At 40.6% G+C, this 18,696-nt stretch overlaps 1 protein-coding gene across 7 annotated transcripts in view; it reads right to left on the reverse strand.

The window, feature by feature from the left end:
* EFCAB11 (EF-hand calcium binding domain 11) overlaps nt 1-18,696 on the reverse strand; it is a 188,133-nt gene that overhangs the window by 53,935 nt on the left and 115,502 nt on the right. The window contains exon 7 of one of the 7 annotated variants that reach the window (XM_027120308.1): nt 4,372-4,703. The exons of the other annotated variants lie outside the window; for them this stretch is intronic. Within the exon in view, the coding sequence (XP_026976109.1) occupies nt 4,697-4,703 (7 nt within the window). The 3' untranslated portion in view covers nt 4,372-4,696. Of the gene's footprint in view, nt 1-4,371; nt 4,704-18,696 lie in introns of those variants that run through there. 7 annotated transcript variants of the gene reach the window in all.

The raw sequence follows: 18,696 nt of genomic DNA on the forward strand, positions 1-18,696 counted from the left end.
CCCCATCCCCTGTGCTACTCAGCAGCTGTGTGATTTGGGTGGACGGGTTCCCACTCCAAGCTCCAGAAGGGGGATCCCACTGGCCTAATAAACCAACCAATTTAATCCCACTCTCCTTAGTGTGGTGACTGGTTTAAGGATTCGCTGGTTGATTAGTACGTGGCATTCCTCCCCTGACCACTGGTGATGGGCAAAGAGTTGGGTCAACCATAATGAAGCCTGGAAATTTTGTTTGCGAGCTGAGAAAGGAGAAGCTCTTTCAGCTGGGATGCAGAGGTGACACGATATTACAATGGTCCTTTTCCTACCACAAGAGTACGAAGTCCACAACAGTTCTATGAGCCATTGATCCAAAAATTTTTGCACCTGCTTTTCATTGTCAATTATCAGCCTGAAAATGGAGCTATACACAGTGAAGGGAAGAATCAGAAAAATTAGAGTGAACTGGAGCCTAATCAACCAGGCCTGAAGCATGCCCAATTTCAAAACTCTTAGTCACCTGATCCAATAAACTCCCTGGGTTGTTAAAGGAAATATGAAATGGATTTCCTGGTACTTGCAAATAAAAGTGTCCTGACATGCCAGGTATTCCATCTGAAATCTTTTCTAAACCTTATAATATCTGGAACTTGGTAGACATAGAGTAGACACTCATAAATTCAATATTTTTGAAATAATTATTCCATTTTGAAAGAAACCCTAAAATAACTCAGATTTTTCTCTTTAGGTGCCATCTCAAGATTCTGGATTATTCTCCACAGTTCTGCATTCTAAAGAAGTTACTTCCTTGCTGTAATCCAACAAAAATCTTTGTTTACAGTGGCTTAACTGTGATTATGTGCTGAAAGAAGGTATTGATGGGACCGATATGGTTTTTCCCTAAAGAGTGACAGGATAGATTCTCCAGTCCAAGAAAAAGAAAGAAGAAAGGAAAATGGATGTGAAATGCAGTCACAGCTGGCAAAAGTGATTAACCATAAATAATGACTCACTTTTTCCTATTTACTAGGTTTTTAAAACGAGGAGTCTTATGTAAAGCTAGAGATATTTTAAAAGGAGGAAAGAATGTACTTTCAGTATGCCTGATTATTGACTACTTGTGTGCATAAATGCAATCAACATACAGCCCAAAGTCTCATTTCTGGCAAAGAGTTTCATATTCCTTCTCTATCAAGTGTTTTAGCAGAACTGCTAATAAATAGTGAGATGATCTTTTTTTCTCAGTTTGAATCTCTGGAAGAGAAATTGTGATGGAAGAAAATAGCATGGATCAGACAGCTTTAAGGATAAAGAACAAAAACAAAAGTGAGCCTCTTTGGACTAAGCATAAAAACTCTGGTTCCTGTACTTTTGGGTCACTAGGTCCTCCGTTCTCTCTCCACGCCATATCTGTGTAAGAGGCTTACTCTGAATGCAGCAGGGAGGCAGTGTGATCCACCAGAAAAGGCCTAGGAGTGAGCTTTCATCTTAGCGAGGCTAGGTGACCCTGGGCAAGTGTCTCAGCAGCTGTGAATCTCAAGCTTCTCACTGGTCAAGCTGCTCGACTATGGTTGCTAAGATTTGATACAGCCGTACATTTTGATGAATCTATGCTGGATCTTAATCTACAACTAGTGTCTTTGTATCGAAAGTCTAAAAAGGCAAGCCAACCCCCGTTAGCCATTTTTAGCCTTTAAAAAGTAGTTTGAGGGCTTCCCTGGTGGCGCAGTGGTTGAGAGTCCGCCTGCCGATGCAGGGGACACGGGTTCGTGCCCCAGTCTGGGAAGATCCCACATGCCGCTGAGCCTGCGTGTCCGGAGCCTGTGCTCCGCAACGGGAGAGGCCACGACAGTGAGAGGCCCGCGTACCGCAAAAAAAAAAAAAAAAAAAGTAGTTTGAGTCTTTAACCCACAGGCAGTTGTAAGGAACCATAAACATATATACATGTAAATGGGAAAAAAATGATCCTGCCTTCAATAGTATGAAATATGAATGGAGATAAAGCCATTTCTATTTCAAATATATAATCACCTCAGCTGAGATATCTAGTATCTTCTTGAACTTGATTATGAGATAACAGAAATGGGACAGAGATGGCAATCATTTAATCTCTTAAGAACAGCTATTTTGAAGAGCTTTTCACTCTATGCTCAATAGATTTCTAGCAGGTTATGCTTTGGCTAGAAAGAAAGCATAGTGATGAGGAAAATTATGTTTTCAATAACACAGGCTTTTACACTACAAGTTCTTCCACAAAGGAGGCAATAAAATGAACTCTGACCACTTTAACTGATGGCATAATGGCTCCATGAACAGATGGGGCCTCTCTGAAAGCAACAAGTTCATATCCTTGATTGGAGGTTTAGGAATGAGCTGAACTTTCAAGTGTAATGTAGGAAAGATTACATACTTCCAGACAAGAAAGCTGAGTATTAGGGGGTTCAGATACTTGGAGAGACGGACTAAAAGAATAAAGCTTAATAAGCTTCATTTTGCTAATGCAACAAATAGAGTTGAAGTTGAAATATGAACTATAAACATTGAGCCATGTATAAATGCCCTGCTAATCATGCTGTTAGCCACTGTCAGATAGGAAGCTTGCTGTTTTAAAAAGCACACTTCCTCGGAGTCAGAAACACCAATTGTCAGATAATGCTTATTTTCCCTAGTAGTATAAGGTTTTCGAGAAGAATATACTTTTAATAATATATGATGGGGGACTGTGGAATGTTTTGTTTGCTTATTTCAAATTGGTGGGGATAAACAGGTTGGTAGGAAAAGGAGCTGGGATCACTGACTATCCATTTATCCATCTGGGAATGGCTGGAGTCTGTTTCCATGGCAGAGCCTGCTATGTGTTCAACAAAACTTATTTCCTTCTCTTCCTGAGAACGTAGCTAAACCACATTTTCCAGCCTCCCTTGCAATTAGACGGGACTGGGAGTTCTGGCAACAGAAGGATAATAATATAATAATATAGAAACAAAGAATATCCATTGCTCCATCTAATTAAAAGCACTCACATTTCAAAGGAGTGTACAGGACCTGACAGTCACCCCTGGGACTCTGGCACAGCCAGATCCTGAAAGATATTCTCATACTGTATTAGTAGAGACTCACAGTAATCCAAGGGATTAACTCTATATAGCTTGGTAGAGGAACAATATTTTAAAATTCTATCAAGTCAGGGTGGTTTTTTTTTTTTCATTAAATGAGAGTACAGGAATTTATAAAAATTAAGATTTTTAACTGCTTACACTGTAGTTTTAAATAATCCACTAGGGAAAATAAGATTTTATATCTCAGGCCAGTTCTCAATGATATGCATCACTGAGCCAATAGAAAATCTGGCCTTACTTCATAATTGCAATAAATTATTTATGTTTTTGTTTACAGCATACTCTCAGCATTTAAAACCTCTGGGTCTGTGGACAATAATAAGCAATATAAAAAATGAATAACACTTCATAATGAAACAATTCCCTCAGATGATCAGAAGTAGCCTATTAATAAAGCCCACCTATAATCACAAAGTCACACCAAGTGGAATAACCACAAGGGCTTTTTCAGAATTGCAGTCGAAATAGAACTCCAGTGGAAAGAGATGAAAGTTCAGAGGGCATATGGCAAGTGTTCAGAAAATCATGAAATGCAAAGAGAATGAACATGGCCAAATTAATCAAATCCTAGGCTAAGACCAAGGGACTCCAAGTGCAACTGCAGAGGGGATATTTTAGGACTAGAACCTGGAAGGGCTTCTTCACACAACAGCTAGAAAACAGGACTCCTTTTCTATCCCTGAACTAATAATTCCCAAGTTGGTATGGGGATGGGGGAAGAAGAGGGGATGTACCCCGCTTAATGAGGTCTCACAAAGTACACGACACCCCCCTGTTCCAATCCTCACGGGCCTCTCCCCTCCCGTTCAGCACTGAGAATCACTCTCCAGCGGGGTGACCACAGTGCCGGAAGCTGGCATGACATTTGCCTTCTGAGCGGGTGGGAGGGTTGGAGAGAGTCTCCGGAGGTCTCAGGCTGAGAACGGAAGCTGGCTCAAGGAGGGTTTCAGTAATGCGTAAATCACCAAGGGACATTAGGAGTGTGTTGGGGGGTAGGGATGGGGCCCTTCTTAGCCTTGGGAAGAAAATGGACTCTCCCATAAATGGCCACAGCAATACTGATTTCAGGGGTTCAAATTACTGGTCCCAACCAGCGTGACGTTTTCTACCCATTATCTAGTCTCTCCTGCCCACAGGCAGGGCCACATCACTGATTACGGAGTATTTCAGCCACTAAAAAAGATCCCGATCATCATTAAAGATACAAAGTGTTGATCTGTGCTGGCTAAGTGAGGTAAAATGTTTGTGCCCTTCTAGTTAGAACTCAACGAGGCTATTTCAGGATATTTATTAAACCAATTAAGTATTTACATTATGCTCAAGCAAAGAGGCACAGTCATAGAGTACATAAATATGAGAAGATGAAAACAAGAAAATGCACGTTGGGAAAACTGTTTTTCCGGTTTCCTCGAACTGGGTGCAGAGGACGCACTGACTGTTTGGGAACGAGTTTGCGTTGAGCAGGCATCAGTGGTGACCTCGTGACCACCTGCACACATCTTTTTGCTGTGGTTGAACTAAGGTAACCAGGAAAAGTTCATCACCTCCCCAGATGTCTTCCTTGTGGGGTGTACAGTCTACATCTTGGAAAGTGGTGATTAAGGGCTGGAAAGACAATTTAGGAAATCTTCAAAGCCTGAACGAAATGGGTCTATTCCTACAGTTTTCCCCCTCAATTAAAATTTTTAGTGCCATGATGATGATGAACCCAAACTACAAATACTTTCTTTAGCCTACGGCGCACATGTGGTAAAGGAGTCCATGTTTTCTCAAATACAGTGATAGTCCGTGAATGCCGGACCACCTGTGTTATATTATTACTAGTTTTCCTCCTCACTTGACTGTAAACTTGCAGTAGGCAGAGACCACATACATGTTCACTGTGCTGTTCTGAGACTTGATGCAGTGCCTGACACCCACGCTGGCATTCAAGAAACATGTGCTGTATATATGAACATGTGAATAGGAAAGTTTGGAAATGGGAGAAAAGGAATGTCACTTACCATCCCATGATCTTAAACCAGTTGCTATGATCATTGTGGCACTTTTCTTTCTGATTAGGGTAAGAACTTCTGTATTCTGCTCTTTTAAATGTGCTATAAACATTTCCCCCATTGTTATAGTCTTTATTATTTCCATTTTTAATGGCTGTATATGATTTTATCAAATGGAATTATAATAATTTACTTATTTGTTGGATTTGTTTTTTTTTCGGTATGCGGGCCTCTCACTGTTGTGGCCTCTCCTGCCGCGGAGCACAGGCTCCGGATGCGCAGGCTCAGCAGCCATGGCTCACGGGTCCAGCCGCCCCGCGGCATGTGGGATTCTTCTGTATCGGGGCACGAACCCGTGTCTCCTGCATCGGCAGGCGGACTCTCAACCACTGCGCCACCAGGGAGGCCCCTATTTGTTGGACTTTTGAAATGCCCCAGTCTTTTTGCTTTTATAGCTGTGTCAATGAACACATTCACTAAAAATGCTTTTTCTGAGAAACAGATTCTTGAGTTCATTTACGTATTCATCAGACACACACTAAAAGCCACTATGGACCAAGTGCATTAGGTTCTGAAGATGTAGGGGTGAGCAGAAAAGAAATAGAGCCCCTTGCAGCTTTTAGTTCAGCCAGCGAGAGAATTAAATAATTCTACAAGAAAGTAGAAGCACCAGTGTGCTAAGTGCCCTGCAGGAGAAACAGAAGGTGGTGAAGTACAGGGCAGGGACGAATTGCCCGGCAGAGGGGACAGCATGCACAAGGGCCTCACGGCAAGAGACAGCAAGTACATTCAAGGAACTGGAAGAAGCAATGTGGCCAGAGTACAGAGCGGGGATGAGCATGGAGCCCAATGAGGCTGAGGATGAATGGAATGAAACTGCTCAGGACCTGGTGGGCCACTTAAGGATTCTGGTTATAATCCAAAGAGCTATGGGGAGCTGCCAAAGTGCTCCAAGGAGAGGGCTAATGTGCTTAAATATACATTTTGAAAGTTCATCCTTGCTGAGGTAGGCAGAATGATGGCCCTCCAAAGATGTCCATGTTCTAATCCCTGGAGCGTATGGTTGTGTTCCATGGGAAGAAAAGGGGGATAGAGTTGTAGATGGAATTAAGGCCGCTGACCTTAAAACGGAAGAGTATCCTAGATGATCCAGGTGGGCCCAATGTAATCTCAAGGATCTTTAAAGGAGGAAGAGGGAAGTAAGTAGAAGACTCAGGAATGAGTCAGAGAGAGATTGGAAGATGCTAAGCTGCTGGCTTTGAAAACGGAGGAAGGTGCCCTGAGCCAAGGAATGCAGGTGGCCTCCAGAAGCTGGAAAAGGAGAGGAAGTGGATTTTCCCCTAGAGCCTCTAGCTGTAATGCAGCCCAGCTGACATCTTGATTTTGGCCCAGGGAGGCCCGTTTTGGATTCCTGACCTCTAGTATGGAAAGCTAACAAATGTGTGTTAAGTCACTAAGTCTGGGGTAATTCGTTACAGCAGCCGTAGGAAATTAATACAAGGGGACAGATCGTGGGTTCTGTTTTGGATAGTTGAGTTTCACATGTCCTCAACACAAAGAATAGGGACATTTGGAAGTATTCATCTATTTAGCTACTTTTCTAATAAGTTACATGATCTGTAAAGAAATTTGACTTTTCACGACCCCAGTTTTGTCATATATAAAAACAAGTTTTATTTAAGGTCGGTTCTACTTCTAAATCTCTGAGTTTATAAGCTTGAAAAGAAACAAATATGCTTTTCCCTTAGATTCCTGTCAGTACTTGGCAGTCATTTGGGAAAAAGTGATATTAAAAATAGTGGATCTAAACTAAAGGGGGAAAAGATTCCATTAAAAAACGCACCCCATATATAAAATTATCTTTAAATACCTTAATAAGAAATGTGTTGAATTTACATAAAGAAAACTACAAAATTCCATGGAGACCTACAAAAGGATATTTTAAAATGTCCATATGTGTGTTCCTGGATGGGAAGACTGAACGTTGTAAACATGCCAAATTCTTCCCAATTAATTTATAAGTTGAACGCAATTTTCATCGGAACCCCACAGGGAGGTTTTTGGAACTCCGCAAAAATGATTCTACCATCCATCTGGAAAATAAACAGGCAGGAAGAGCTGAGAACAATTTGAAAACAAGAAATACCAGGTTTTAGAACATATTATAAGAACTGGGGGAAAAAGTGTGTCCTTGGTGTAAGAATAAGGGAAGAGAGTAGATCACAGCCTGGAAAGGTCCCCTAGGATGTAAAAGAACTCAATACAGAATATAATAATCAAGACATTATATATAGGGCTTCCCTGGTGGCGCAATGGTTGAGAGTCCGCCTGCCGATGCAGGGGACACGGGTTCGTGCCCCGGTCCGGGAAGATCCCACATGCCGCGGAGCGGCTGGGCTCGTGAGCCATGGCCACTGAGCCTGCGCGTCCGGATCCTGTGCTCCACAACAGGAGAGGCCGCAACAGTGAGAGGCCTGCATACCGCAAAAAAAAAAAAAAAAAAAAAAAAAGACATTATATATAAATAGGGGTTATCTAGCAAATGATATGGGGAAAACTGGCTTGCAATTTGGAAACAAAAATGTTTAGATCATCACCCCATGCTAAATACCCAACTAAATTCCAAAGCACTAAACAATCTTAAAACTCAAAGCAACCAAGAAAATGGAAGTGGATATTAACCTGGCCTCTAGATGAGGAAAACTTTCTCAGTATAAAAGCAGTGGGAAAAAATTGCAAAGGAAAAGATCACAGGTTTGAATATATGAAAACTTAAAACTTTGCAGATCAAAAAATCATCATAAAATAAAAGGAAAACAGCACACTGGGAATAACAGTTGTGATAAAAATAGAAACAGGTCAATATTCTCATCATAGAAAAGAGGTAAATGACATGGATAGATAATTCACAGAAGAGGGAACAGGAAGAGCTAATCAAATGTGAAAATATTCAATATTACTAGCAAGCAGGGAAACAGAACCAAACATGAGATATACTGTTTTCCACCTATTAGATTATCAAAGATTTGAAAAATAAATAACATTCAGTCATCAGTGAGAGCACAGAGGGGCAGATGCTGCAAGAGGCAGTCACATTTGTTAATTAGGCAATTTGGTAAGAAGAATCAGGAGTCCTAAAAATGAAAAAATAAGTTCATACTACCCAGTATGGTCTTCCCACATCTAGGAACATCTCCTAAGGAAAAAACTTAAAAGTGTGAACAGATACGTTGATTGTAGGGTTATTTATAAAGTGAAAACGGCAAAATGATTGAAAAGCATGGGATCTAAAATTCACTTAACAAAAACATGGAGAGAAACAAGAAAGACTAAATATCAAAATATTAACAACAGTTACCTTTGATTTGCTAGGGATGTGGTTGGTTTTTATTCTGTTTTTCTTACCTTTCTCTATTTCCAAAATATTGTACAAGGAGCATTTGTTACTTTTGTAGCCAGATCTCTTCCCCGCCACACACACGCACAAGCGCCCCCCCCCCCCCCCCCACCCCACAGCCACCTCTTCTCTATTTTGCCAGCTTCCCCCTGCACGCAACTGAGAGCTAAGGGAAAATTCATGTTTGATAAAATCATGCTGCGAGTGATGGCCAACAAAGGAAAAACATTTAGCACTTCGAGGGCTTATTTGAGTTTATAAGAAAGGAATGAAAGGAAAGATGTTATGGACAGAACTGTTAAACAAGTGTGTTCGAAGGAGGGTCCCGGGTGCCGCCGTCTGGGCGCACATTCCTCCGCGGCAGTTTTCTTTCTGTGACTGCATGGTCTGACTATTCGGCACACTTGACACTCTTTAGCAATAAATATATCCCGCGTATGGAAGTTTTACTGAAAACAGCTCCCAGCGGGGAGAGAAAACAAACAGAACCCTTTTCTTAGTTTGAATCAAACCGCAGGGATAAAACGAGTCTGAACTTCGCGCTTGGTATTCTCATCTCTGGAGGACCGTACAGAACAAACACCCTGAGGTGGGAACGCTTCATGTCTTCTTTTCTTCCCTGTCGCTTCTCTGCACCCCTACCCCTGCCCCCCGCCCCGCCCAGTGAAGTGGGCTGCTGCGATGAGGGCTTCAGATCTGCCGCCTGTCAGCCCCACGGGCTCTGGGACCCTGGGATGGAGGCGGGGTCTAACCTGCCCATCATGCTTCCAAATTCCCACCCCCTCCCCAGAATAAGAGCATGCAGGCATTCTTTCCTTTTAGAGACTTTAGAAATCACCCAACCCATTCTTTTTTTTTTTTTTTCCCAACCCACTCTTGCCATTTTATGGATGAGGAAATTGAGGCTCAGAAGCATAAAGCAACTTTCCTAAAGTTACCTATCCAGCTAGCAACAAAATTAGGCCAGAAAACCAGGTCTCTTGATTCACAGCACAGTCCCATGCCCAGCTAATAATAATTCTGTGCTTTCTGAGATCATAAAGACCTTTGTCAGAAATCCACGTGGATCCTATTTTACACAGAAAGAAAAGCCAAGTTGTAGAATACAAACAGCTCAAAGCTACATACACACTGCATGTAGTACTAGAAGCAAGACTCTGGGACTCATTTCCAACTCCTCGACTGTTCTCACTGTATGTGGGAATATGGGATAAACTCTGGGATTAGGATGACTTTGTTGTACAATCAGCCAAGCTTTTCACAGCCATGCAGAGTTACGGGCTGAATAAGACCTGGACCTGGAATGCCCTAGACCATGACATCACATTGAGTGTCCTCCCCAGAGCGCCACAGAACAGCACAGAGAACATTCCACTAATTCAGGGCTGGGAAAAGAAAGCACAAAAACATTTCAAAATGTTAGTGCTTCAGAATTATGCAGTGAGTGTACATTTGAAAATTTTCCATTAAAGTTCTTAATTAGGTTTTTCTCCCACAGATGCTGGGTTGTACTTAAGAGCCCTTAGCAAACTTTGAGTTTAAGAGAAGCACTGGCATCAAGATTAGAGGAATTTCATTATAAAATACTTTTTAATTAATGCTACATAGAGAGCTGTAAACTTGAGTTTTGGGCAATGGTGAGGAGATAAACTATTAGAGGACAGTGAGTGCTCCTGGAGCGTCATGAAATTAGAGTTTTGACTGATTTGATAGAGCATCTAACTGGAAAAATAAAAATCAAGGGGAAAGTTGAACGAACAGGTTAGAGACAGAGCTGAGACCAGAGAGAATGTGAAGTCTGCAGGAGCCTGAGCGACAAGATGAATGAATGCTAAAGCCTTTCAAAATTCAGGGCAAAAGATGAAAAATTTGTGAAGCAAAATGGAAGGTAACCAAAAAGAAATACATTCTTTTTTTTTTTTTTTTTTTTTGTGGTAAGCGGGCCTCTCACTGTTGCGGCCTCCCCCGTTGTGGAGCACAGGCTCCGGACGCGCAGGCTCAGCGGCCATGGCTCACGGGCCCAGCCGCTCCGCGGCACGTGGGATCTTCCCAGACCAGGGCACAAACCCGTGTCCCCTGCATCAGCAGGCGGACTCTCAACCACTGCGCCACCAGGGAAGCCCACAAGGAAACTTTAGATGGTGATAAATATCTTCATTATCTTGACTGTGGTGATAATTCAAGAGTATATACATCTCAAAAACTATTACACTGTATACTTTAAATATGTGCGGTTTATTGCATGTCAATTATATCGCAGTACAGATGTTGAAAAATGCTTTAGGTAGAAAATCATCTATACCATCATCTTTTACAATGGCAAAAACCCAGTAGGAAATCCAAGTGTCCTACAAAAGGAATATAGCTCAGTAAAGTACAGCTCATCAATGTACCATAAAGCTTTTCTGTTATTAAATAATATATGTGATGCCATGTAGATATAAACTAATATTTTCTCATAGTAGAATATGAAATGATATACACATTACTACAACTATACAAAACCCTGTGATTACATATGGCTGAAGACTAAAAGAGGCCATAGAGGAACCTAACAGCTGTTATTGCAGAGTAATACATTATACGTATAAATGTAGAGTTGTTGAAATAAGTTTCTTTCTTTTTTAAAAAAGAATAGTATGTTTGTATTTTAGAGTTTTGTTAACATCTTTCTAAAGCTCCCTCTAAAGTATTCAGGAAGTTCTGTGGTGAGGAGACAGAGAAACTAAGTGAAATTTCAATGCTGATTCTCCAACAAAATAATTATTTGCCTCTTTCCTCTCTCTTTACAGGCACTCTGCTCCATTCCCACTGGTCCCACTACTGCCATGATCTTTCCATCCCCAGGACACTGCTTTCCTCAAGTCCTTGCCATTCTTCCCCCAGCTATCATCACGATTCTGCACATTAAACCTCAGCTTCTATGCTGCCATCAAGACAGACTACATCACCAATTTCCCTCATAAAAACGGAAGACTCCCACTCTGCCCACACACTATGGTTAACTCCTTAACATAAGTCACTCATGAGCTACTGCAACCTCTACTTCCAGCCTTATTTCCAAAATTAGTTCCTTATTCCCAGACTCTTATTTGTTAGTCCTTAATTCCTAGGTACCACCCTAGGCTCTGGGGGTATAAAAATGAACAGTATTTGTGTGGTGGTTAATTTTTTGTGTCACCTTGGGTAGGCTATGGCGCCCACTTGTTTGGTCAAACACCAGTCTAGATGTTGCTGGGAAGGTTAATTTTTTAGATGTGATTAACCTTTAAATCAGTAGACTTTTGAGTCTGGCAGATAACCCTCCACATGGGTGGGCCTCATCCAATCCATTCAAGGTCTTACAAGCAAAGAGTGATGCTTCCCAAAGAAGAAGTGATTCTGTCTCCAGAATGCAGTATAGAAGCCTTGGCTGAGGGACTTCCCTGGAGCTCCAGTGGTTAAGACTCTGAGCTTCCACTGCAGCGGGTGTGGGGTCTATCCCTGGTCAAGGAACTGCGATCCCACATGCCGTGTGGTGTGGCCCCCAAAATAAACAAATAAATAAAATTAAAAAGAAAAAGAAAAGAAACCTCGGCTGAGTCTGCCGTCTGCAGCCTTACCTGTGGACTTCAGACTTGCCGGCTCACAACTGTGCAAGCCAAATTCCTTAAAATAAATCTCTCTCCAGATATGTCCTATTGTTTCTGTTTCTCTGGAGAACTCTAATACCATATGGCTCCTACACTTATGGAACTCGTAGGCTAACCCAGGAAATAGAAATATACACAAATAATTCAATCAAACTTGGAGAGTACCAGAGTAGCCCTTCTGCCATAAACAATGAAAGATATATATAGATATTTTTTTTAAAATTTGTTTTTTGATGTGGACCATTTTTTAAGTCTTTAATGAATTTGTTACAATATTGCTTCTGTTTTATGTTTTGGCTTTTTGGCCAAGAGGCATGTGGGATCTTAGCTCCCCGACCAGGGATCAAACCTGCACTCCCTGCAATGGAAGGCAAAGTCTTAACTGCTGGACTGCCAGGGAAATCCCGAAAGATATATTTTTTCAAGTGGCTTTCAGAGATTGGACAGCAGAGAGCAGGGCTTATGATTCCTGAGAAGAAAAACAAGTGAAGAGAGCCCTATAATTATCCTGGCTTTCTGCCTAGAGGTACCATCCGAACTGAGGTAAAGGGAAGGGAAACTCAAGCAGGGGGTGGTGGTCTTACTGAGCTGAGGAGACAGAGGTCAGAGTCTGGGGCACAGAGCACCTAACATATTTGACACCAGGAGCCTACCATTTCTTAAACACCTCTCTTCTCTGTATGACAAAATTATTTTCAGCAATAATCATGTAATAATCAGCAATAATCATTACATTCTTGATTTATTCTCTGGTTTTAAAACAAACCATTAACGATGCAAAAAGGAGAATAAACATCATTTTACAAAATTATATTGAAATCTGTAAAATAGTTCAGGTGTAAACTAAACCTTACACTTAACAAACATAAATATGATGCCTCACATTTCCCACTTGGTTTCACTATTTTACATTGTAAACACAAAGTAAAACTCTTAAGTGGTCACATACAATGACAGACTTCAATAACTCACATTATTTCTTTATCTTCACAACAACTGTGCTATCATTGTTTATACCAAATCTATTCTTTAAACATGGGAGTTTCTTATACTACAGGAGATGGAAACACAAACTATATTTGAAGCCAGTCCAAATGATTCTGAACTGCTACTGCTAGAAATGTACTCTCAAAATAAGCACATTTAGCTGTTTAATAAAAGAAATACATAATAAGGTGCAATTTAAAGTTTATACGTGTATTATTAAAACTCAAAAGTAACCTCAGCAATTGTTTAGAATGTAGGCCAACAAAAGTCCCGTTTCCCACCCCATCCCAAGTATTTTATCACCTGATTAGTCAGAGTTGTAGAGACATGATGATAAATACAAGATAGACTTTTAGTCATTTTTATAATTATTTTAAAATTCTCTTCCAACTACATACCTCCAAATTCCCAGCACCTGCGTTGGACTGCTCCCTCACCCTAACCTTTGCGGTACCTGGGTTGGGAGTGGCTGAGGGTCTGGAATTTGCAGTGTGGAGTGCCATGGGGAAGGAGCCATGCAGAGAAAGAGCTCCAGAAATCTGCATGGGATTCCCTGGGGACACGCAGGGGTGAGAATCAAAAACCTGGGGAAGGAACTGCCAGGGATGAGCCAGCTGAACAACTGCTGACCTCACACAGGGCTTGTACCTGTTGAGGTTCCCACTAGTGAGACTGGAGAGACAGCACTGCACACCTTGCCTATTGAGTAGACACCGGGAAGGCCAAACCTCCGGAGTGGGGCTAAATTAGCTGTAAAGGGTACTCTAAAACGACACAGCTCACCCTTGAACAACACGGGTTTGAACTGCATGGGTCCGCTTATACACGGATTGTTTTCAATAAATATAATACCTGTATTTTCATCTCACAGACCTTTAATCAAGTGTGGGGAAAAGTTTGTGTTTGCTTAGAGACCACAATACGTGGCATCAAAAGAACTAGGGTGTGAGACCTGATTCCATCCAAACAGTTTTAGCTTCCTGACCTTGGGTGAGTCATCTTCCAATTCCTTTGTTTTTCGAGGCAGAGATAGCAGTACATGGATTTTTGACTACAAGGGGATCGGTGCCCTTAACCTCTGCATTGTTCGAGAGTCAACTGTACAAACAAAGCTTATAAACAAGCCTTAAAAATCAAGCCTATTTCCAAGTAAATTTAAAACCTGTCAGAACTAATCTCTATACCCAAAAGAAGACATCAAAATCTCAACTCTCAACATTGTAACATTCATAATTGTGGTAGGCAGAAGTTCTAGGAATGGCTCCCAAGATTCCATACCCCTGAGTCCTCAGAACCTGTGAATGTTATGAGAGATCATTTCCACGACTGTTAAATAAACCAGGTAAAATAATCCAGGCGGGCGCAATCTAATCCCATGAGCCCTTAAAAGCAGAAAACTTTCTCCAGTTGGAAGCAAAAGAGATCAGAGAGACTCAAAGAGTTAAGAAGGATGTGACACACCACTGCTGCTTTGAAGACGGAGAGGACCACATGAGAAGGAATGCAGGCATCTTCTAAGAGCGCAGAGTAGACTGGCTGACAGCCGGCAAGAAAACGAGGGCCTCTGACCCACAGCCACAAGGAAGCTTCCAAAAACCCAGATGGGCTTGAAAGCAGATTCTTCCCATGAACTTCCACATAAGAGCTCAGCCCAGAGTTTGCATGCCACAACCAAGGAGCTGGTGTGCCGCAATTAAGGAGCCAGTGAGCCACAACTAAGGAGCCTGCCAGCCACAACTAAGACCTGGTACAACCAAATAAATTAAAAAAAAAAAAAATCTCAGCCCAGCCAACACCTTGACCCTAGGCATAGAACTCAAGTGAGCACATCTGACTTATAACCTGCAGAACTGTGGGATGAAAATAGAGGCTGCTGTAAGCTGTTAAGTTTCTGATAATCTGTCACAGAGCAATAGAAGATTAATAAAATAAAGTCTAGGATCCAATAAAAACATTATTATACATGCTAAGAAGTAAGAAAATGTGACCCATAAACAGGAGAAAAAGCAGTCAAAAGAAAGAGAACCAAAAACAACAAAGATGACAGAATTGGTAGACAAGGACTTTTAATTATAAGTATGCTCCAGGATTAAAGAAAAGATAAACTAATGAAGAGAGAAATGGAAAATATAAAAGAGAACCAAGTGGAACTTCTAGAGACTAAAAGTATAATATCTGAAGCAAATAATTCATGGGATGAGATCAACATCATGTTAGACATTACAGAAAAAAATTGTGAATTTAAAGAAATGGAAATAGAAACTTCCCAAATTGAATCTGAGAAAAAAAAGGCTGAGAGTGAAATGGAAAGAACATCAGTGACTTGTGCGGTAATACAAAGTGGTCTAAGTTACATGTAATTGGAGTACCAGAATATCAGGGAAGAAGAAGAGACATTTGAAGGAATGATGGCCAAACACTGTCCAAATTTGGTCAACACTAGAATACCCCTGATCCAAACTCAACAAACTCTAAGCAGGATAAATAAAGAACACTATAAAAAGGAACATCATAATCAAATTGCTGAAAACAAACAAAACAAAATCTTAAAAGCTGCCAGAGAAAACGACACATATGTTCAGAGAAAAATATATATAAAAATTACCACTGACTTGTCATCAGAAATAATGGAAACCAGTTAGAATGACAACTTTAAAGTGCTGAAAGAAAATATCCTTCAAAAATGAAAGTAAAATAGAACGTTTTCAGACAAACAGAAACTGAGAAAATTTGTCACCAGTAGACTAGAAATTTTAAGGAAGTTCTTTAGGCTTATAAAAAAATTATAAAGAATGGAAAATTGGATCTATGCAAAGGAAAGAAGAGTTCTGGAAATAAAGGTAAGAAAGGAAGGGGAAAAAAAGGACAAATAGAAGAAACAGAAAATAAATATGAAGATGGCAGGCTTAAACCCCATCCTATTGATAATTACATTAACTGTAAATAGGATAAACACTCTAATTAAAAAGAAGAGATTATCAGAATGAATAAAAAAGCAACTCAACTGTATGCCATCCTTAGGAAATCCACTTTAATCATAAAGACATAGATAAATTAATAGTAAAAGAATAAAAAAAGATAACAAAAGAGGAATGGCTATACCAATATCACTTCAGAACAAAGAATACTATCAGAGAAAAAGAGGTGTTTCATAATAATAAGAGTCAATCAATTAATCAAGAAGACATAATCCTAAATGTATATATACCTAATAAAAGAGCTTAAAAACACATGAAGCAAAAAACTGAGAGAACTCAAAGAAGAAACAGACAAATCTATTATTATAGCTGGTTATTTTAATACTCCTCTGGTAGTAAATATCAACATCTAAAAGATATTCATTCCACTGCATTTCTAATGGAACATTCACCAAGACAGATGCTGAGACATAAAAAAACTTACAATAAATTTAAAGGAGTTGAAGGGAACAGAATTAAATAAAAAGTCAGTAACCAAAAAATCTGGAAAATATCTAAATATTTGGAAATTAAGCAACATATTTCTTAATAACCCATGGTTCACAGAAGAAAACACAAAGAGAATTAGAAACTATTTTAAACTGGATGATAATGAAAACACAAAATTTGTGGAATGCAGTTAAAGCAGTGCTTAGATGGAAATATAAAGTTTTAAATGTTTACGTTGGAAAAGAAAAAAAGACTAAAATCAACGATGGAAACATCTACTTGAAGAAGCCATAAAAAGATCAAGTAAACCAAAATAAGTAGAAGGGAATAATAATATAACAGCAGCAAAAATCAATGAACTAGAAAATGGAAGAATAATACAGAAAATAAATGACACCAAAGCCGGTTCTTTAAAAAGATCAGTAAAATTAATAAACCTCTAGCTAGACTGATGAAAAGAAAAAAACCCCACAAATTACCTATATCTGGATTGAAGGTGAGGCAGATTTTACAGCCATTAAAAATATTGTTAAGAGAATACCATGCAAAATTTGTGCTAATAATTTTCAACTTAGATGAAATGGACACATTTCTTTTACATTTAACATTTCTTTAAAAAAAGAGAACGAGAGAGAAGAAAACACAATCAGAAGCAAATATGGCAAAATGTCAAAATCTGTTAAATTTGGTTGGTAGGTACCTGGGTGTTTGTTACGATATCTTCTGCATGCTTGAAATGCTTCATAACTAAAATTATAAATTAACTGAGGAAAAATTATTTCTCAGAATCATTCAATCAACAAATATGTATTGATCACCTACTATGTGGTAGGCATTGGAGCAGCGTCCTGGGAATACAGTAGCCAATCAGACAGACAGGTCTCTGCCCTAATGGAGTGCAGTTTGGTAGGGGGAAGATGAACAAGGAAGTAAAAAAGATCTACAAAGATTGCAGTAAGTGCTATGAAAGAAATGAACCCGTGATGACATATTTACAAGGGGAAAGGGTTGAAGGGAAGCAGTCACATACGAGAGCTTGGGGAAGTGAATTCCAATGACAGAGAACTGTAAAGGTGGGAGTGCCACAGCTGGAAAGAGCTAGAAAGACTAGAACAACTGAGAAGAAGAAAGCGGTTTGAGATGAGGTTGAAGAGGTTAGATTTTAAGTGCAATAGGATGTCACTGGAGGTTTTAAGCAGAGGAGCTGGTTTTAAGGCACTTGGGTCATCATATAGAAAATGGGTTGTCAGAAAGAAGGACTGGAAGCCGGAAGCTATTGCAAACTTCAGGGGAGAAATGAGGATGGTGTGAGGTAGGATGGTGCAGTGCAGATGGAGAGAGGTGGGATCATTTGAGATTTGCCATCTATGACGACCTCAGTGTTTAAAGACGTGAGCTTGTCTTTTTTTTTTCCCTACAAATACACATCCAGGCAGAAATAGCCACCCCATTCCCCACTCTTAGTCATCATCATTACTGCAATGATGGGTACACGCAGCAGCCTCAAGTTTCTTTCTTCACTGGGCACTCCATTACCATCAACCCCTGGGGGTGATCTGATTAATCACGATGCCACTGCATGACATGGATTACTACCACTTCCCACTGGCAAGCTGCTCGGCACTGCATTCAGGGCCGGACACAACCAAACCACTGCCAGACCAGCTGGGGCCACTGCTAGTACATCAGCTGGGATCCAAGTCAGGAAATCCAGTCCAGAAATACGACAGTTATTTTGAAAGGGAGATTTTAACCTAAGAAATAGGCAGACAGGTATTGGAGGACTACAAGGCAAAAGGGAAACACAGCAGTTATTAAACAGAAAAAGAAAAGTTGTAACTATGAGTATATGAAGCCTCTACCATCGTCAGGGCTGAAGAAACAGAGGGAAGAGGCTGAGGTAGACCTAGAAGGCTGGTGGAGGGTCCTGGGAAGCTGGAGCCCACCCTCTGGGAGCTGTGGTTGATGTCTCTGAGGGGTCCAGGGTGAGAAACAGTGGGAAACTGGAACCAACAGCAGGAAACTAGAACCAACAGCAGGTGCTGGAATGAAGTGACCCTTCTGGGAACCGAGACGAGACAGGGAGGAAAGAGCCACTGCTGCTCCCTTCTCCAGCCGTCAGGCATCCTCTGCACGTTGGGAAGATGGAACCTGCTGAGAGGCAGCTGGTAAAGGAGAAAT

This window comes from Aethalodelphis obliquidens, unplaced genomic scaffold, assembly GCF_003676395.1.
Source record: "Aethalodelphis obliquidens isolate GAN/ISIS:26980383/991018 unplaced genomic scaffold, ASM367639v1 scaffold21, whole genome shotgun sequence".
In the NCBI taxonomy this organism is placed as follows: domain Eukaryota; kingdom Metazoa; phylum Chordata; class Mammalia; order Artiodactyla; family Delphinidae; genus Aethalodelphis; species Aethalodelphis obliquidens.